The sequence below is a fragment of the Montipora foliosa genome, chromosome 8 (genome assembly GCF_036669935.1).
Source record: "Montipora foliosa isolate CH-2021 chromosome 8, ASM3666993v2, whole genome shotgun sequence".
NCBI classification, from domain to species: Eukaryota; Metazoa; Cnidaria; class Anthozoa; order Scleractinia; family Acroporidae; genus Montipora; species Montipora foliosa.
In genome coordinates, this window is record NC_090876.1 from 7983090 (window position 1) to 8004209 (window position 21120).

At 38.7% G+C, this 21120-nt stretch overlaps 2 protein-coding genes across 2 annotated transcripts; both read left to right on the forward strand.

The window, feature by feature from the left end:
* The first annotated feature begins 544 nt into the window (after positions 1-544).
* On the forward strand, positions 545-5369 carry LOC137967346 (homeobox protein Hox-A7-like). Its single transcript, XM_068813876.1, has 2 exons — positions 545-1315; positions 4309-5369. Exons 1-2 carry the CDS (start codon positions 835-837, stop codon positions 4575-4577), a joined length of 750 nt encoding a protein of 249 aa, XP_068669977.1. The 5' UTR covers positions 545-834; the 3' UTR covers positions 4578-5369.
* A 6234-nt stretch (positions 5370-11603) lies between these two features.
* Positions 11604-19008, forward strand: LOC137967347 (homeobox protein MOX-2-like). The gene is made up of 2 exons (XM_068813877.1): positions 11604-12079; positions 17303-19008. The coding sequence occupies exons 1-2, from the start codon at positions 11746-11748 to the stop codon at positions 17578-17580; spliced, it is 612 nt and encodes a 203-aa protein (XP_068669978.1). The 5' UTR covers positions 11604-11745; the 3' UTR covers positions 17581-19008.
* Positions 19009-21120: the final 2112 nt, after the last annotated feature.

Genomic DNA, 21120 nt, shown 5'->3' on the forward strand with positions numbered 1-21120 from the left:
CGGTTCTAAAATGCCCTCTCGAAATACACTCAGTTTGTTTCTTTTATCATTTGCGCGCTGGCCTTGTCTTTCATTTACGTAACCTCTTTTGTTTGAGAAAGGATTGAATTCACTGCATATTTTTTAACATGAAAGCCAAGAATGGCCTTGTACGTGATCTAGCGCCTTCTATGGACTTTTCTGGTAACGCTTCGCGCGCATCATAAATATTTCCAGATGAGAAGGAAGTACACGGTTCGAAGCTTGCGCAGGCGGTTCTCTTTGTAGTTTGTTGAGACTTCAAAACTGTGGTCAGACGATTTAGGAATGCGCCACTGTGACGTGTTTGTCGCAGGTCAAGGTGTTGCTAGGCAGTGTCGAGTCTTAACTTGTCCGTTGAAACTGGAACATTTCGTCAACTCATAACCTTCGAAGGAGAAACGAAATCTTTTTGCTGTAAGGTACTTGAGAACGGTTAGCGAAGCGCGATAAAATTAGCCCACGGAAAAACACAACGCACTCATGGACACACAAACAGCACTAATGGCTTGGCTTTTGTACAAACAATCTTTAATATTTGTTCAAAAGCGACAAAGAAAACACTAAAGCTTCATTCGAAAGCAATTATCCAAAACACACAAAGTGTGATTTCTCAAGAGCGTTCTTAATCAAGAAAGACGATTATAAATTAAGAATGGCGGCGGTTTTAATCCATTTCCGAGGCTCACTCCCCCTATCTGCTAAACGTTAGTTTTGAAGACATGATTCATCGCTGGGTTCCGACTTTCAAAAGCCGCTTTATGATGGACAACTAAGGGCATCGGTTGCAAAGTTCAAAGACAGCGACATCCAACAATGAAGTGTATCTTTTTCCCCGATGACAGATTGCCAGTAAGGATGGCTTATTTAAGAGCAATGCCGCCAACTAAACGAAGCTGTAATCTACCTCCAAGGGCCAATACAAACATGTGCGATTATTATTCGACGAATTTTGGGTTTCAAGCAACTTCGTATGCGAACACGTATGCGTACTCCACGCCCGAGATGAAGCCGTCTTGCGATTATTATTTTCCGAACTATGGGTTCCATCCCGTGTACAACTCACCTAACTTTCAGCCGTGCGAACGTGTTCCAAACATCGCAAGAATCGAGAGAGACAGTTTTCGAATGGAGATGAATCAGAACACGCCCTCAAAGCCCGACAAGTTTACGAGAACGCTACACCACTTTCCTTCGGCTTCACCCTCAAATCTGAGCATAAACAGGAACATAAATGACGAGCTGCACACCAAGGCATGTAACGTGGACAAAATCCTCGACGAACTCAGCGACGAAGGTATTAAACATCTATTATTTTATAAGCGAATTAAGCTAAGACTGCTCAGACGATAATTGGTTTTCGATAGTATATTTAAACACTAACTTAGAATTTCCTGTATCTTCTGCTTCAAGTGTTGTTTTAAGCCGACTTTGTGAACTCTTAAACGACTGCATAGAGTCTTCAGTTCTCAGAAACTAGGTTTCACCTATCTTATTTCAGAAATAATGTTCGGAAACTAGAGTCAAACCTTTAGTTTTCCACCACACAGCTTTCAAATTTCGTATTTATCTGATGTCTCTCAGTTCACGGTCCTGCAAACAATTCGTCAGTGTTAAATGAAAACTGGTCCATTTTCATCTGAGTTAGCGAATGTGGGAATTAAAATGATTGACATACAAAAAACTGGACTCCGGCGCTATCTCCTCATAAGTTAATTTAAAAAACTCGTTAAGCATGGACGGCACTTAGTTAAGTATTTAATATACTTCTCTTATTTGACTATTTCGCTATAAAGTATCATAAGATTGGCAAGACGAATTACTAACATTGTCTAAAAACTACGAAGTAGCATTCCATTTGAAATGATTGGTTCAATGTCACCATCATAGTGATTCAAAAATTTGTCAGGCGCGGGCGAATCGTTCTTTCTGTGAATTAAACGACTAATTTTTCTTTGTGATAACAAAGTTTTTCCCGTTAGTTGATTGCCGTTATTTACAAATAATAGGTTCGCACAGTAGCCGCCTCACGAACCATACTCCCGTCTTCAAAATTTCTCAGCAAAACTAGTGAATTACACATTCGCCACGAAGGGAAATTTCATCGTCTAAATTCCTTCAATGCGGCCTTCATACACAAAAAATGTAATCCTCACTCTTTTTTACCGAGGGAAGCAACGAGAAAGAAATTAAGAGTTAAAAAGATAAGCGCTTCATAGCGTGTGTATGTAATATTTCTTGGTGCAGCAGAGCTATGGTTAAATGGATGGAAACGTACTTAAGACAAAAAAAGGTGGACGAAGTATTCGAGGGTAAGAAAATGAATTTTGTATATGAGTTATCAAAGAATTGATCGCGTTCATTTAGTAAAGAATACAACCGATGTCGGGGATTTCGTTAAGAAGATATTCTCATCTATTACTGGGAGCTGACTTTGCTCAACCTTTAGTTAGAAAAGTTGTGCAAATTCTGTCCTTTTTTCAAACAAAACTGATCAACTTAAATCAAGCAAGAACAGAATCGAAAACGATGTCGCGGAAATTCGGATAAAAAGAAACTTATGAGAGAGTAAACTCTAATCGAGGAATGTATTCAATGATGTACGTTTCGCGAGGGCTAAAAAAAGTCGAAGTTAGGTGCAACTTTTCATTTAACAAACCTATATACTTCTCCTTCAAATGTGAGTTCAGTCTGAAATCTCTGCAAGCGACAATCAAGTGTACTGAGTTGCTCGTGATCTGCCGGAGGAGACAAGAGTCTGTAACAACGACATGAGCAAAGCGGAAAAAGGAGCTACAGTAGTTCAGTGCCGATCCTGGGTTGGAGTTTCTTTAAATTTATTGTCATCTGTTGTAGTCCCAGCAAACAGCGGCGCTTTCTTTAGTCATTGTAGAAAATTCCTTAGTCAATTACAGCATGAATTTAAGCTATTCACATTTAAATTGTGGATAAATTGCAAATTTTCCCGAAAACCACTGGAGAACTAGGGTGAACCCTTCCGAGGTGAAACATATGCCCTTAGAGGAAAAAGCCGCACACCTACTGTGCGTTCGATTGACCGTATTCCGGAATAGGAAAATATAGAATTGAAGTTTAAAATCCTTCGTTTTTACGGAGATTCACATTAAAATTGTCAAACACTGGCTAAAATGCTATTTTAAACACATCTTTATTTTCCTGTGTTGCTTCCAAAACGCCAAATATTAAATCATCACACCACGTATTCTTATTCCGGAATTATAGGGTCAATCGAACGCACCCTTTCAGGTAGACTTTGGTACTTTAAAACTTCAAGGATGGAACATAAGCATAAGCACGGCGTGCTCAAAATCCTAGCTACTTCATCATTAGTAAAAACCAGCTTTCAACAATAACGAAAAAACTTGAGGATCATCAAACAATTCTGTTGCACCTGCAGCAATGATGCATTTTTGTACATTTATTTGACGTCTTCTGAAAAAAAAATCCTAGAATAAATTACCAACTTCAGATTTTCATCGTGGGCATAAGGACTCTGAATATTTTATTTTCCATATCTTTACTTCTTTAATGTAACTTCATTCTTGGGAATCTAGTCACGGAACGCTTCGCCCGTCATAAATGGCAATTAACTGCTGAATACCTTGGATGAGACTATCGCAGCAAAACTTGAAACAAAGCCAATTTTGATTGTAAAGCAATGTTTCTCGCCTTCTTTGCAAAGCTCCCGAAAGTGATGGGTCAGTTTTAAATAATCAGGATAACAGCTGAAATTGGCACTTTTAAAACATACGGCACCCACTGAAGTACTCTGGGTTCCAGAGGATATTTTTTTCTTATCGATACTGATGGTTCGCGGATCAGTATCGATAAGAAAAAAAATATCCTCTGGAACCCAGGGTACCATTGAAGTGAAACATGCATGTGGTTTGCCCATCTTAACTGAAAATATCAGTGGTTTTTAAAAGGTGCTAAGTTCTAATTTCTTGGCCTATTACAGTGGAACTTAACCGAACCTTTAACAAACTCATCTGATTTACAAACCAAGCTCGGGCGTTTGGTTGAGATTCAATTTAACAAATCTTCCACGAAAACCACACCCCAACTAAATTCGCACGGTTCCTTTGGTGCTTGTATCTCGAGAATTCGTTCGACCTCAGTTGCTGGTTTTCAGAAATATGGCGGACGGTTCTCAAGTGGTCAAAACAAGCAATTGTTTTTTGCTAGGTATAAAACATTTGTAGATATAACCTAAAAATAATTGTAGCCTAATGAACAAATAATGAATCAAATTTCCATTGTATTGTTTAGACGAAAAGACGGCAGAAAACAAGAACAAATCCCGCAAAGAGAGAACAATATTCACCAAATATCAGCTCCATGAATTGGAGAAAGAATTCCTGAGAAACAACTACTTGACGAGACTTCGGCGTTATGAAGTGGCCGTCAGCTTGGATTTGACGGAGAGACAAGTCAAGGTTTGGTTCCAGAACAGGCGAATGAAATGGAAACGAATCCGTGGGGGAATACCTCCAAGAAAGAATACCACTGTTGATCAGATAGATTTAGACATCTGTTGAACAATAGTAGGCTGTGAAGAAAGAGTTGGAAAATGAGCGCAAATTTACGGAGTTAATTGCCACGATGATTTTAAGGATCTGTACCAAAAGAGTCATAACTTAAGACCCAGTAATTATTCGTTTATGTTATATGACGATCACATGGCAGAAAAGTGCCACAAACGTTTCAAAATTCACCGGTTCGTCTGTAAACAGCAATCTTGTCACCAAATATGAAGAAATTAATTTTTTTTCAAATCTCAGACAATTTAATAGAATCTGTGTTTTCAGTTCTGTAAAGTATGCCAGATCGTATGCTATCGTTTCGTGCTGTTTCCCATGGCGTACTGTTTTTTAGATGAGTGCTATTGGAAACGGGCCAGGAGAGATATGATCAGCTGTCATTAGCTGGGTTTACTCGCTTTCAGTTATAGCACTCAATAGTAAGTTCTGCTAAAACGCCGACGGACAAAAGAAGTCATTGTTTCAACTTACAGTAAATGTACCTCGAGTTGCCAGATCAAATCAATGGGTAACCTCACGCTAAATTCGCTATGGCTTTTTACAATAAGAGTGCTTATAATTTTACAGTCATGAATGCAAATAATTTTTGGAGTTATCCCATTCTACGTTATTGTTATTTATTATTGTAATAGATTATTTACAACATTGCCTTAAAGATTAAAATATTCACCGAGGAAATTTTATGATAAATGCAGACGTTGATTGTATATCATTTGCCATTTTCTTTCGCTGTTCCTTGTCCAGGAATGACAAAAATAAAAGTACACTGCGGTGTAACTGTTATCAGAATTTTTGTTTTTATCCGTAAAAGGCCTAGACGACTGAATTCAGGGGCACCCTGAGAGGAATTTCGAATCTTTCGCTTGGCGATCCCAGACTTTACGAGGTTTCTAAAACAATCAAGTTACTGCACATCGTCTAAAGGATTCGCAACCCGAGAAAAATGATCCCCTATGTTTTTTAGAAACGCTACGTGATTTTCGCCATTTTTGGCCCTCAAAAAGGTCAGCTAGCACTTTCAGGAAGCGAACAGTTCGCGGGGAAGTTCGTGGAAGCTAACTATCAGCTATCAATTAATTTCTGAAAGAATTATTTTATTCACTTACTTAGAATATTTAGTAACAGTAATGCATTATTGAGATTCACAGGGATGGCACCCGACGAAGAATTTCAACTTAAAGGCTGATAAGGACGTTTTTTAGTTTCTTGTGATGGATAAAGATGGTTTTATAAAAAAAGTTATCAGCGAGAAAACTATGATCTGTTTGGCCCTGAAGTGCACAAGAGCCGATACAACGTAGATTTGATTTTAGTAGTGTACACCGACAGGAAGATTGTCCACTGTTACTGTTACTTATGCCGTGGAAGGAGCGTTTCATCCCCATATCAGCATCTAGCGTTATTCTTCAGTTGATTTATTCTTCCTTTTTTTACAAGAACCTTTTTCATAAGATTGTCGGAGCTGCTACTACATTTTGAAGAATTTTAAAATCATACCAAAAACATACCTCAGGCTGCACTTAAGATTTTATTTTCCTCATTGTTAGCGAGGCGACATTTTGGGCATGCTTACGCCATCTGAGCTTGTGATACCACATGTTCATCACAATAAGCACTGATGCACTTTGTCAGATTCTCTTTATTTTCTGCCAATAAATTATATGGGGAACAGTCGCGAAAAACATGCTTTGACATGACGACTTGAGGGTTTGAACAATTTAATATTAGAATACCTTGAAAAGATGGAGCTAATCTCTTGGAATAATCCTTAAATTAACCAGGTCACAGATTAAACAGATCTCTCAGGGTCTTGTCCCGTGGCGAAGTGTCGGTGCCTCCCCTTTTTTTGAGGGAAGGGAGGGTTTGGCGGGAGAAGCGCATTTTTGACGGAAATCTCGCGAAGTGGTAAATTCCAATACGCCACCAGAAAATTTCGAGCGAGCGATAGAAATTTTTTCCTTACCTTGTCAAGCAGGTTCAAATAAGATTAGAAAAGTCTTCCTGAATAAGCAACTAATTCAATGATGAATGTTTGAGGGGGCAAATTAAGATCCGACGTATAAACACGACCTGAGAGATATTCACAGTTGGAGGATGAAGGCTTCGTACTGAGTGAGGCGTAAAACTCTCACCGTCTAAACCGGAATGTCAATAAGCTCATCGCTGCGAGTTTGAGGGGTGCACAGCGATAGCTTGTTGTTAGAGTCAAACTAGGGGTGAGTGAGTTGCACATAATTCCTCGTATACATGAACGTCCGTGGAGACAAGCTTTTCGAGGACGTGCACGTGAATAACCGTAGGCGATATCCATGTCTTCCGCCCGACGAGTCGTTTAACACCTCTCCTTTAATCAAATATGGTATTTGAATTCAACACTTCTTAGGTTATACGATTAACTCGCCCGGTGTTTTTTTTTTTTGTTCCCTTAACAAAGGAAACTAGGGAATAATCAACCATCAATCGTTTATGGCGTGAGACGTAAGGAAATAATACTAGTTTGTTTCACACCACTTGTAGACATTACGACTTAACTCTTTTTGTTTATTGCAAGTTTTAGCTTGTTGATGAACCTTTTAAAAGATCGTTTTCTCCACTAAATCCATCAAACGTAACTGAAACGATTCTCGTTTGCCTGAGACTGCAGTAAAAATAACTTAAAGTAATAACTGTTCGGTTAAAAAAATATTTCTTTCCTATTACCTTCGTTGAAAGCTTTAAAAGTAGTTTTCTCCGTCATAATTTATTTATCTATTTACTTCTTTATTTAAAAATGTCAAGAGTCCATAACCCAAGAGAAAGAATCTGGTAGCAGGTTTGTCCCCGTCAGCGTTAGAAAAGTGTCTGTCTTTAACCAAGTTTTGCGGGCAAACAAACAATAGGACGAATGTTGTACCAAATTCAAATCTCCCCGGCCCGGGTTAAGATTCTTTGTGTAGTGTATTTGCATTATAAGGTCGCGTTCACACTTAAATGATATGGAAATACGTGAGTTGGCCGACTTGATCTATTATTTATTTTCCCGCAAAAACTGATTTTAAAAAAGACACTTTTCTGACACTGATGGCGACTAGGCCAATTTGGGTAAATCTTAGTTCGGATGATGGGCTCTTGAAATAACGTATATTATATTGGTGTAAATAATTAATATGACGCATTTTCTATTTGGTTATGCTCAAATGTGCTTTACAACAATCAACAGCGTAAATGAAGCAGCGAAATCTTTCAAATCAAAATCGCTATTGTTGACTTAAAGTGGCTGGAAGCAAAGCTTGGTAGAGAGTCGAGTCAACAATGGCACTGACAGGTTTTGAAGAAATTCAAAGCCCCAGTCATGGAATCACGATGCCTTCCAGCTTTTAGCAAGTTCAAAGCCGCTTCCTAAGACCGCGCCATTCTTGTGTTGCATTTGACCTTCGGCAACTACTACCTTTATAATTAGGCTCAAGGTTTATTTCGACTTGGGGTGTGGACTAAGAGGTGCGATGGCGGTGGCGAGAAGAAGTTAAAAATAAATCACACATGGTATTATTCACAGCGGTTCACTGAAGTGACATTTCCGTCCAGTGTAACGACGATAACATGATTAAAGCCCAGGGAGCTGTTTTAAGGGCAGTGGCAATTTAGCCAGGTATTCCGAGGGTCAAATTTGCAAATTCTCTCCATGATTTAGAGATTCAGGATCGAGTTTACGGGAAACGCCAAACGGCGAACGCCAGGCTGCTACAACTTGTATATATTATATTATATTATATTATATTATATACCCGTGCAACCCTAAACGAGACCTTCACAGCTACATATGGGCTTCATATGATGGCGTTTTGCCCAGAATACTTTAAATGAGACCAAAAACCGAAATTTACACCCCTAAGCGAGACTACGAGCATCACCGTCCCTTTCACACGCGAGTTCCCTACCCCCTCCAGGGTACTTGTTATCAAAACTTGAGAAATTAAAATCTCTCGTTCAAATTTTTCTCTCTGATATCTATAGATAACAGGCAGGAAATTAACTTAAATCAAACAAGTTTCTTTGATTTTTGGAAAAATCGCAAATTTCATCATGCCCGGGAGTTTTTTTTGTTTGTGGTAATCGCGGTGTTAATTCTCTCTTGTGAAATAAATTCCATGCACCGGTTCGTCACTATTACATTATTGTAACAATAATTATTGAAAGCGCGCAACAGGAACTCACAAATGTGGCTCTATTCCAAAGTAGACAGAAATCCCGCTCCACCGGTATCGGTTTTTTTCCCGTGCAATATCCTTTACACACGTCTTGACGGACCTTTTGTGATTTCCGCTATCGGGTCTCCGCTTCTAAACAGATGCATATGTTGTGTAACAATTAAGGTTTGGAACTGAAAACTATCCAGTTGTGCCGTGCGTTTCTTTTAGACCCCAGAAATTTTCGACCCGATTTTAGATACGATAAATGCCTTATTACCATGGCCATCTAACTAACCCTTTCGATAAAAATCGTTTAGCCTGAAGTCCTAGTTCGCGTTCATCTTGGAGTGAAATGTTACCTGGAATTTGTTATCATAAAGAAAATCAATCCCTTTGGTTTTAAAAAAGCTAAATATATTCATGTTTGGATGGAAACGGCCTGCCAGCATTTTTAGTGAGGCAAGGATGTAAAAGATTCTATTCTCAACAAAAAAAAAAAGAAATATATCGTATTTCCGTAGCTTTTCAAAATACTCACGAAAGGTTGCTGAAAATTTAGAAAATAGAGATGTCCAAATTGTATTACTTTTTTAAAGTTGCATTAAAGGACTCCCGTAAAGATATGAGTTACATAAGAATTAAGTCTTAAGGAGTCAAACATTGTTGTAAAATGGAATTTGACTTTCTTTAGTTGAAAACATGTTAGGACTCTAGGGCTTGACAAAAAGGGTTTTTTTCCGTATGATTCCGTATCAATAATGACAAAATGCAAGCGTGAATAGTTTCCGTTCGATAAAGCAAGGGACACCAAGATTTAGAGGATAATGATTTTATTTGATTACAACCACTGCTCAATAATAAATATAGTCAGTTCTGCGAAGGTCAAGGCGAAAGTATACAAAAACATGGCGATGGAACACCCCAATATAGGTGATGTCTCAAATGTCTGTACACATGCAGACTCTGCATGACTCAGAGAGATTGCATGCAAACTGCGAAACACACTCTTCGGAATTACCCTATTTGATATACTGAGTAGGAGCGAATTTTCTACATGAATACATTCAAATGAACTTAAGTTTCAGTACGATTCTGTACAAGGTGGATCTCCTTTTTGAAAACGGTGAGTGGGTTCTTTAGTCTATCCCGGTAACTGAGTTACGTACGGGAACTGCCTTTTTCTTAGTCCGTCTTTCCTTCCTTCTCCGAAAACACAAGAAACAATTACAATTTTCAGATGTCATTACGAAGGCCTTAAATGTACGTCTGGTTCAGTTACATACAATCATCCAGTTCGTTTTAAGATCCAGAAAACATCAACAGATCCGATGGACAAAAGGAAAAGCCGGGGATGGCTGTTCTCTGAATCCTGAACAGCAGGTTAAATCAACGGCAATTTCCTACAAGAGAATTCTTCGAAAACTTTTTTGATCTCAATAAGCGGTCGCTTTTTCTTGCTAAGGAGTTGCCAAGACCCTGTAAAACAAACTAATATGGCCATTTTATTACACAACAGGTAAGTCAGTTCTAATTGCCGCTTTCAATTTGCTACTAAAGTAGTTGATTCCTGTGGCTAACTTGAAAAATGTTTTAAACTCAAATTAAACACTGGTTATTTATGCATCAACTCATCTCTTCCGAGCAAAAAGTAACCCTCGAGGCTGCTATGAAAGATCGAAAGAGATTCCTAGTTTTAAGTCACCTAATTGAAAAGACCGCGTCCTGAAAAGACTGCGTCCTTGCTTATCAATGATTCACGAGACCATCAAAGAATAGTTTTTTGTCTCAGCTCTATTTAGCATAAGCCTTCCATAGTTTCATGTTGATTTTGAGGGAATTGTGATTGTGAGGAAATCTTCCATCTTTCTGGTGAATAAATCTTGTAATACTGTGACCGAGTGTAAGCCTTTTTGTCGTGTTTCCCACAAAGAGTGCTGGCTCAAAAAATCTCTGTTTACTTCGTTGTCGTTGCTGAATTATCTACTAAGAGCAAACTGCGCTGTACAAGTACTCAGAATAAACACCTACATGGTAGCACCTTAACAAGACCAAAAGTCTGAGCCCGAAGACGTCTTGTTCCAAAGAGTTAACTCGCAGAAAAGCTAACTTGCCCAAGACTAAGTGCGATTTTTGACATTCGTAGACAGACCGACCTTCTCAACATGATGAACATCTGAAAGAGGCCAGAATTTAACAACGAAGCAACACATTCTGGAAGGAAATTTTTAGGAGAAAGGGGATTACCATTACTAGGTGAGTAATGCCACTCCTTCAGAGATAGCATACTACGCATGCTCAATACTTCAAGCACACTGTATATCAACATCTGTTACACATTTCACGGAATTTTTATGAGAGCTTTGAGGTGATATGTCGGTGCTTTCTTTGTTGAAAATAAACGGCTGGAAGTCATAATACCTGCGGCTTTCTAATCACTCTGAAGGTATCGTAAACTTTGCGAATTTACAAAAAAAATGACATTGCATTCCATGGAACGTGTAATACGCCCAAAACGTAACCACATAATAGTGAGTTCTCGAAATAAAATTATAAAATTAGAAAGACATTTTAGTTATCGAGGTGGGATGCCTCATGCACCATCAGATAACAATGACCTATCAGTGAATTTCCAATCAATAATTTTTTCCGCCCATTTATAGAACAACCGCAGGACTTCAGCGCCGCGCTCAAGAGTTATTTTAATGTTCTCGAACAAGCTTGCAAAAGGTAAAGCATACCGTTTCGAGTACTTTTTTTAGGGCCTATGAAATGTTTGACACAAAGAAATGACAGCGTTGTTGAAATGCAGCACAGCTGATTATTTGACAGGCACAATCGGCGCGGTCCGTTTGTGTACGGTATCAAATTCAGCCCGCATTCTCCGAGCGGTCAACCTCACCGCGAGCAAGTCCAGCTAATTAACTTTGATACGACAAGCCTGTTGCCGCTACTAACGTGGTGAAATCCGGCGGTTCCCCAGCCTATAAGCCTCGGAAATGTACCCAAGGGCTTACGAGTGTGTACAGTCCAATCCGTGCTTTCGTGCACCCCAAAATATTCCAAGAGGCTTTTATCACAGTCACGGCCACAGCCAACCGAGATACGCTAACTACAGCACACCTTTTCAGACGCAGGCTTTGTCGTCAGCCCTGCGTTGTCCTCCTCCTCCACCACCACTGAGGCATCTTAGTGAACAACAAAGTGCATACTATCACAGTCAGGTGGGAGAGCGGCCTTCTTGCATGCTTCAAGAGCAATGGAGACCAGATCAAGGGAACGTTAGACACAAGGAAGAAAGCGACGGTGATTCGATTGAAGATGCTCCAGAAGGTAATGTGAATGACGCGTGACTAAAGTTTTGTTTCATGTAAATTAACAGGCAACCCTCGCATTTGTTTTAGTCAAACATTATAGCATGCATTTGCTTGCTTTCTCGCCTTTTCTTCTGCAGCAAGACCAAGGAATCACCGAGTTTATCCGTGCTGCTTCTTTACGTTAAATAACGTGCTAAGAAGCATTAAGATATTTAAAACGACATCACCACAGGCAAAATAATGTTTCACGGGCCTTTACTGAGATAAATAAAAAATTATTAAGTTGTTATCGCGTTTGATTAATTCTGTTTGTTTGCCAACAAAGTGGTGCATATGCACTGCCTCCGTGAAAGATGTAATTTTATTTCTTTGAATTTATCAAAGTCACCTTGCATCAGGCAGTTAAGAGCTGCATCCGGGTTGCATCTCACAGTTCAAAACACACCACAAAGGCTATTTAAATATTCTAAAGAGCATCGTTGTTATAGTTTTGAAGTTGTCTCTGTGCATTCAGGAAGTAAGAGGCGATTTGTGTTGTTGCAATAAATGATCTTTTAGACTGGGCAATGTTGTTAGTTGTGTTATGTACGCTCCTCGTAAATCATCTCCACAGATTTCTGAATGAGTAATTTGTCTTGAGTTCATTGCTAATTTGGGCATTGGGCTTGATTATTGGAAGAAACTTGCCATTCTAACATTTTTCTGTGGTGGACACGCCGATAAAGTATAATTGTTACGATTAAACGAAAATGTAATATACCACTTGCCTCCTTGCACGGATGGGACCCAAACGCTGTGTTGAGTCAAGTTCAGGTCGACCGACAAATGTAGGAATATAGTTTAACTGACGTCTGACATTCTGTAGCAATAAAAAAACTGTTTCGAGATATTAAACTTCAGAAACGAAACAAAGTCAGAAAGGTGGATTCTATAAACCCGCCAAAAGAAGCATAGATGCAGTAAAGAGCATGGAGAAAGGTCTGTTGTTTGTCCTTGCTTTGCCGAAATTGTAAGGCAATCAAGTAAAAAAGAGAACAAGTGAACAAAAAGACGTGTTGTAACCAAAAGAACATGTCGCAAGGGTGAAATAGCTATCAAAAGACTGAATCAGGAATAAACAAGTTGTCATCATCTTTATAGACTGATAACGCGTGCTTTTGTTAGAAAGTATCCATTTTTTGTGGTTTTAGCAATCAAAGCTGGCATTTGTCAGAAATGAAAACAACTGAAATTTGCCAGGAGAATATTAATAATGAAATTATGTACTTCTCGAGTTTTGTTTGATGAAAGCTTCAAGGGCTCTGACAAATTGGCTTTATAACTAATTCCGCTTGAGCAACAATAATTGGACAAGTCGAGGAAAAGGCAAGTCGTTTTCTGTCAACGTTGAAATGGAATGCCCAGAAATGCTAAATCCAGAGTGATGTTTTAAGCTCTTCCACTCCTTCTTGTAGACTTGTCAGATTGTTCTTTTGCACAAGACGACTCCACAATTGCTCACCAGTGTAGCTTGCGTTGCTTCTGTTGCGTTGTTCTCAGACCGATATCGAGAGGTGATAACTCGCATAAAGTGCATTCTGCGAATACCCACTCACCTATGGCATCAAAAGATCTTAGAAGATACTAATGCCACTTTTAGACATATGAGTATTGGAAATCTTAGTAAGGCATTAGTGAAATCCCGACACAAAGGAGTCGTTGGTCTGTGGACATTTCAGCCCGAAATCTGAGGCTTTCATCCTTTATCAGCAAAAGCATGAGTTGGTACCGCACAATGAAGAGTACATGTCAAGTTAAACTGACTTTAGGACAATACAAGGGCACCCAACGAGCGAATAAAGCCAAAAGCCTTTGAGAGACATCACTTTCGATCCTAGGCTCCTTGTTCTGTATAAAGACTGTTTAAAGAGATGGTTTTATCTGTTCAGATATCTTAGCTGGAAATTTAAGTGTCCGAACATTTTAGGGAATATCTTCCTTTCAGAAATTGCTAGCTGAACGTTACCTTCTACGAACTTCCAACCAAACCATTTTGTCATCCGAAACTGCTACTTGTAGGTGACAAATGCCAAAAATTGCAAAAATATCCCTTCCGAAAACGTAAGGGACTACTTTTCCCTTGATGGGAATCTTTTAGGCGCTGTTTTAGTAAAAAAAATCTGTAGCTGTTTTGCAACGTAGAACCGAAATTCATAGAACAGTTTCACTCTCCCGAACACGGCATATTTCACCTAAGATTATAGTTGGGTACCCCTGACAAAAGACGGTTCTTCTTCTAGAGAGTCGTTGTCTCTACGATCAATATGTTACTCGTGCAATGTTGTTAGGCCTCCCTTTATAAGTTCGTTTTAATAACAATTTTTCAGTTCCAAGACTGACAATTATAGATAATCGTCAGTTCATGTGCATTCAAAGAAAGCCCAGCACAGCAACTTGTTCGTTTTGCAAGTTTATGGTCCGATGCACTGATCCACTGCAAGTGAATGCTTACAAATTAAATCTTACAATGAGCTACTCTTAAAAAGAGGTTGGTCATTTAAAAGAAACAAAGACGGCACAACAAACTGGAAAGGCGGTAACTGTTTCAAAATTACTAGATGTGAATCAATGATGACAAAGCTCCGACAAAGTGCCATTTTCGGATATGTACTTCCGAAGCTAAAATGATACTCCTCATGTCTGGCTATCGTGTGAGCATGTCAGTTTGTTTCAGAAGAAAGCCTCTCTATTGAAACGTGCCCAAATAGAGCCAAAAGCATTCGGAAGAAACATAACAATGAAGCCAGAATGAAACATCCCTCAAGTAGTTCTGTCTCTCTGATGCTCTTAGCTTTGTGTAACTTGCAGAACTTGTACAAAACCATTTAGTTGGCATTGAACACTGTAGCCAACTAGAGAATAGAAATCAGTCCACTCTTAATTTCGTTTTTCGGATATATTATCTACTTTAATACAATCTGATTTTTCAAATTGAACTGAACTGAGCACTAACAGAATCGATTGAAAAGTCGTGCATGCCGGGATGTCCCAAACAGTTCGTTTTTTTGCGTCTTGGTTATTTGAATGCCGACGTTTTCTACAGATACACGGGACTGCGATTTTCAAAGAACTATGCGTTACTCTCTTCAACACAGTGAGCATATTTTACCGAGTTGTTCCTGCAGTAAAAATACACACAGTCTTACAAAATGATCTGCCATTTGCGTACAAAGATGGTTGGATAGTAGGTGCGACCTGATCTTGCAGATTCTCGAACGTCTTTTTGGACTGAGAAACAAACAAATTTGTCAGCTGGTGAAAGTTTTAATTGAACAAAAATGATTGTGTACTCAGATCAGCCTGTTGGATGAAAAACATCTAGATCTGCAAGTTTGGCGGTGATCACACAGAATCTGCTGAGAACATAATTACTCAAGGAATCCGGCTTCTGGACCTATCTTACTTTAAAGTGCCGTGAAGTAACATTGATTTGCAACTTTTTCAGCTCCGCAATCCTTCCACAAAACGTTAGCCTCAAGTAACTCACGAGGAGAGGCTTATGACCAAATAGTACCGCCAAGCTGTGAACTCTCAAGTATTAATAACACATTTACTACCTTTAAAGAACTGAAGTAATGTTATTATTTTATACAAACGAAAGGTCTTTCACTTGTTCGCTAAATTAAAATTGGTCACAAAATTTTAACGGCAGGACAAGCCACATAACTAGATATATTGGTCTACTTCTATAAGTAGCAAGAGCAAATGACATCCCATCTATTATTTTAGCGGAGTTCCTTTGGTGCGATTAACGAAAAGATACCGAAAATGATGGCGACCACTTCGTCAGACTCGAGCGACGTTGTAAGATTTTGCAAGCACTGATATGAAACTGAAAAAGGCCAATCTTTTCGAAAAGTTTATTCCTGTTGCGGCTGAAGGAGCTTAAACAAAAACAAGCCCTAAACAAATATAACCATCTGAAAGTCATCAAATCGGCTTCGCATATTTCGGTTTCAAAAAGTGAATTTTCTAAACTCCCCAAGAAGTTTATTTTTGTATGGTTTGCTAATGAACGTGACAGGTTTTCTCCAGCGTCAATCGGCTATTTTCTCGCATTCTTGTTGAAAAGAACTGAGCATTCATTTTTACTTTCGGGAAACTTTCAGAACTTCGTCAGCTGTTTCGCAAACACAATATGAACAGTTAAGTTCAACTGGCACAAAAATGCCCTTAGGCCACAATAAAACTGAAAGGTTGGTAATACTGAATTTGTTATGTTAAACGCAACCAATTTATTCATCTAAACTTCGAGCAACAATATAGAATCGAGAAAAAAGTTTAAAATGCTTTCTCAGCAATTAGGAATAATACCTTGCTTAACTTCGATAAATACTAAAATTTAATATGGAGTATGATCGTCGTGGGTCGACTGGTTTTATCTTGATTTCTAGATGCATAGTGAAATTCCACAGATAACCCTGTACAATTAATTACTATTCTAGTCAGAGCTACAGAACACCCGCAACGTTGTTCTCATACATAGAGGACAACCTAATAGTCGACCAGTTTGCGTGAAACTATTCGTAGTTTTCCTGATTCGGTACTGCCGCCCGTCTATGAAAATTATCTTAATGAACTGCGGTGGTTTGCAGCCCATCAGTCTTGCGAAATTCAACAGCGATAAGTGCAGAACCAGACCAGAATGCTTTCCGAAATTGATGTTATGCAAGGTTCTCTGTCAAGAAACTCCACATACGACAGCATCAGCGTTAGACTATTGATGCTCTCAGATCGAGGAAATCCGCAATCCTACTACATTAGAGGAAATTCAATGTTACCGAGACATCGCACCTTGACAGCCTCTTGAAAACTTGAAGCAAAAGACACTTACAATTCACTGCATCTTCCTTCTCAAAATCAAGTGAAAATATTCTTTGTTGTCCGTATCTTTAAGGCAAGAAACCATAAACGGCGCTCATCTTCAGAAACTCAAACCGATAATCACACGTTTATCAGGCGCTCTGAAGTGCCTGCAAAGTCTGTGTTTTAAGTTATAAATATAATCTAGACTGCGGGACTGGAATGGCCATTAGAAACCCACATCAAAGATTGTCTGCTTAAATTACTTTACCATCTGAGGTTCCAAATCTCAATTTAGGAAACGTGGAAGGTGTAGTTCTCTGAAGAGCCCCGACGGTAGCGCGTCTCGCGCAGAGGGTACGTTTTCCATTTTATGATTTTATTTTATTTTACACAGATTCTCCTTCATCCGATAATAAAGTTGGTGATACAAGAAACAAGAGAAGAAAAGAAAGAACAGCTTTCACGAAACATCAGCTCCAAGAACTTGAGAACGAATTTCTCCGCAACAATTATCTGACAAGATTACGACGATACGAGATCGCGGTGAGCTTGGACTTGACGGAGAGACAAATCAAGGTCTGGTTTCAAAATCGGCGAATGAAGTGGAAACGGATAAAGGGGAAGCCTTTAAAGAAAAAAGCTAACTGCTCTATTGATTCGAACAAGAATTAACGGATGCAACGTGGTCAAAGCGATCATTGCCAAAAATGGCTGCGTTGTATTTGAAAAATGTTGCCGGATTCACATTCAGGATTAATCGCATGAAATCTACGGCTCGGCAACGAGGAAAACTTGAAATTGTAAAACAGCTTTGAAAACACAAGCCCACGAGTGGGAGAAAGCTTTTAGCCCCGGAAGTCCGTAAATAACTTGCATCGGCACCGTCTATGTTATGAGAGTCCAAAGTGGCGTGCCGCTCGACTGCGCGACATTTTGACAGTACAGTAATGTATAGAATACCAATCTCGCAATGGCTGTCTCAAAGCAACATGTGATAGACAATCTAATTTTTTCAGCGTGTTTTCGATATGAAAGAAGTCTCAATACTTATGGTCCTTATGCAGAACACAGCGAGATCCAATTAAATTTTTGCAAGATACCTCTCAAAGAATTGATTCATTCGTCTTCAAAGATTATGGGATTTGTCCCAGAATGTATAATTTTACTCGGCGACTCTTCCCAACCGTGAACGCCATTATTTCTTGTTTCTTTTGCCGTGTTAAGGCTGCCGTTTTAGAAAAAAAATAATGTAAATAGCGTTCCAAATAGCTTATGTACTTTTACAAACTCTTTAAGAGCCGAAGGCTCTTCAAAGACCAAAAGAACAGCACTGGAAGTAACACTATCGCTCTATTACGGCGTTGATTACAGCGCTCTCGATTATTGTGTTGATTTTTTTTGTCTTTCAGTTAAAGCAAAAAAGCAGCTTGCATCTTGCAACCTACAAATCCAAAATTCTCACCCATTGTAAAAAATGAACCGACTACTTCAACTTCTTTTGCAAAATCAGCCACTTTTTCAAGGGATAAGGGTCATCACTTCTATTCCCAAGAAGTGAGCTTCAAATATATCAGAGTAGTATAAATTGAAAAGGGCGGATTAACTCGCAGTAAAAGGAGGTTTTGGATGATTCCTTTATTGTACATGTATATGTTGCCGGTAAAATTCGTTCTCAGAAGTTTTCCGTTTTTACCTAGGTTAAATTGGTGATCCCCATGGAATACGCACTCAGATGAATTGAAGAAACTTTTTTTGGAACCTAAAATTAAGCCTAGAGAAACTGGTTCGGGGTCAGGTTGGATTACTGAGTTTTTGTTATTAGACATGGCTACCAAATGACTTATTATACAAGAGTAAATAATGAAAAGAACTGTGTTGAGTTGAGCATTTTCGTCGTTGTAGTGTGGTGGTAAACGGGCACGAGACTGTAGATCTGGAGGCCGGGTCCGAGTTTAAGTACCGGCAAGTGAATAGTACAGTTCTTTGTTCCCTTACTGCTTTGTAATATTGAGACCGAATGGATAAGTGTATGAATATAAAAACCGATGAGATAGTACGAATCATTAAGACGATGTGTTGTGATGCATAAAACAGAAGGCGTTTTCAGTCCTTTGGGGGGGGGGGGGGGGGGGAGGGGGAGAGTAGAAACGGATTTAACCAGTGAGCCCGGATTTGACTGACAACATAAATATGTGTATATGTAATTCTTTGCTGAGGAATAAAGAATAACGTTTTGTAACCTATCGCTGATTTACCTAATTAGGTTTTCCCAGCACGAAGAAACTCATTTTCTCAAAGTTAAGCAGCCTAAAAATAAATAAGCTTAGTATGTGTTCGTTACAACCCCTTTAAATGTCTGGATTTAATTTGTTAAAGGTGTGTTTAGATTCATGACCTGGCATGAAACAATGGATCTTCGATGTAAAATCATCTGGAACTGAAGCTGTTCATGCGCGAACATGATCAACCATGCTATTTACCCACTGGAACACGGTCATGTTGAAGCGCCACTGGTGACATCGGTTTGTGTTAAATGCCTATTTCAAGGCCTTGATGATAGTTTGTCAAGTGATATATAATGGATACACCAAGACACGGGATGCATTCCACCTCGAAACAATCGCAGCGTGATTTTGTACTCCCTTCACATTGATGTCGAGTTTTCTGTTGAATCAACAGGTTTTGGCTGAAGCGGGATGTGTCTTCTTAGATTTCAAAAAATCGTTCGTTGGTTGGAAACTGGTAATTTATGGGAATTAGTCCGTTCGTGTTGACAAGTTGAGGGGAACACGCATTTGTCTTTTATCATTATTTCTCAGTATCATTTCAACCCAGTTTAATTCCTATTGGGCGGATGTAAATCATCTGATCTGACAATGTTTTTTTTAATCTGAGCAGCTCAACTAGTCTCGAAGGTGGATCCAAATAAAACGTCCAAAAGCTATTGTCAAAAGAGAACAGGCTGGAAAGTTAATTAAAAGCCGAGAAACCCTAGCTGCGCTTGACGGTCACTTTATCCAAAGGCAAAAGAACCCTCCAAGAAACTCAGAAAACACAGCTTCCTTTATCTTATAATGAACGCTGAGCGTTACAAGCAATCACTTGTGAATAGGCGTAAATTTCTACTGAATAAATCACCCCTATTCATTCTTTTTTTCAATCTAAAGTTTTAAATTACTGTGGCAATAGATACGTATTTTCATCCCTTCATCGTCATCATCATTATTATTATTATTATTATTATTATTATTATTATTATTATTATTATTAAAGCCAAATCCTCAACCTCGTTCTCTGGGCTTTTCTCGGCCGATAGTAGGGCGGGAACTTTCTACTGAGCCAGGAGCAACCTCTGAAATGACAAAATGCATGCAACATTTTTTGCTCATAGAATTATTGCTTTAAAAAATTTACAAGGCTTTGTATTGTCCACAGAAGATGACGTCACGCACATGCGTAATATACTAATTAGAAGAAAATTAATTTTCATAAATGTGGCTCTTTGACGGAACATTGATTTCTTATTTATGGTAAAAGACATTAAGACTTAAAATGCAGAAGGTAAAATCATTGACCTTTTACTGATGAATTAATTTTTGACACCCTTCAATAAAACTGGCTCAAAAGTAAATAACGTGTTTTCCAGGGTTTTTCAGAAGCTTAATTTTCTTTTGTGCCTTATAAACCGAGATGCCATTCACGACGTTCTGAAATACAACATATGTAGAGAAACATTCAACGTAAAGTGAGCTAAAGTGTGATGCAATTATTGGTGCAATATTTTAACCAATGCTTTTCGTTCGTTTAATTTGTTTTCTCTGTTTCCTTTGACTGTTGGGGACATTAAATGTTTGTTTTTAATTTCTTTACTTATTTCTTAACTTTTTTTTCTCCGTTCAATTGCCCCTATTTTTGTTTTCTTGTTTGTTTATTCGTTTGTTTGATCGTTCAATTATTTGCTCTTGAATTGTTTGTTTCTGTTTTACGTTGTTAAACTGTTTACGTTGTTTTTGTTTTCTGAATCATTTGCCCCCAATTGCTTCTATTTGTCTCCTACCTTTGTACTTATGTAGTTATCTTGTTTGCTTGCTTGGTTTACCTTCATCCTTAATTGATCTCAATGAGCAGGAAAAACTCGACGCTTGCTTTGCGGAAACAATTCTCAGCAGTTTCTTCACTCGCTGTTTTTTTTTTTTTTGCAATTTGAAGGTG

Bases quoted from the DNA above. Each gene is read 5' to 3' on its own strand.
- LOC137967346 (XM_068813876.1), top strand. From the start codon at position 835: ATGAAGTGTATCTTTTTCCCCGATGACAGATTGCCAGTAAGGATGGCT. The intron at 1,316-4,308 runs GTATTAAACATC...TGTATTGTTTAG, and splicing joins CGACGAACTCAGCGACGAAG to ACGAAAAGACGGCAGAAAAC.
- LOC137967347 (XM_068813877.1), top strand. From the start codon at position 11,746: ATGTACCCAAGGGCTTACGAGTGTGTACAGTCCAATCCGTGCTTTCGT. The intron at 12,080-17,302 runs GTAATGTGAATG...TATTTTACACAG, and splicing joins GATTGAAGATGCTCCAGAAG to ATTCTCCTTCATCCGATAAT.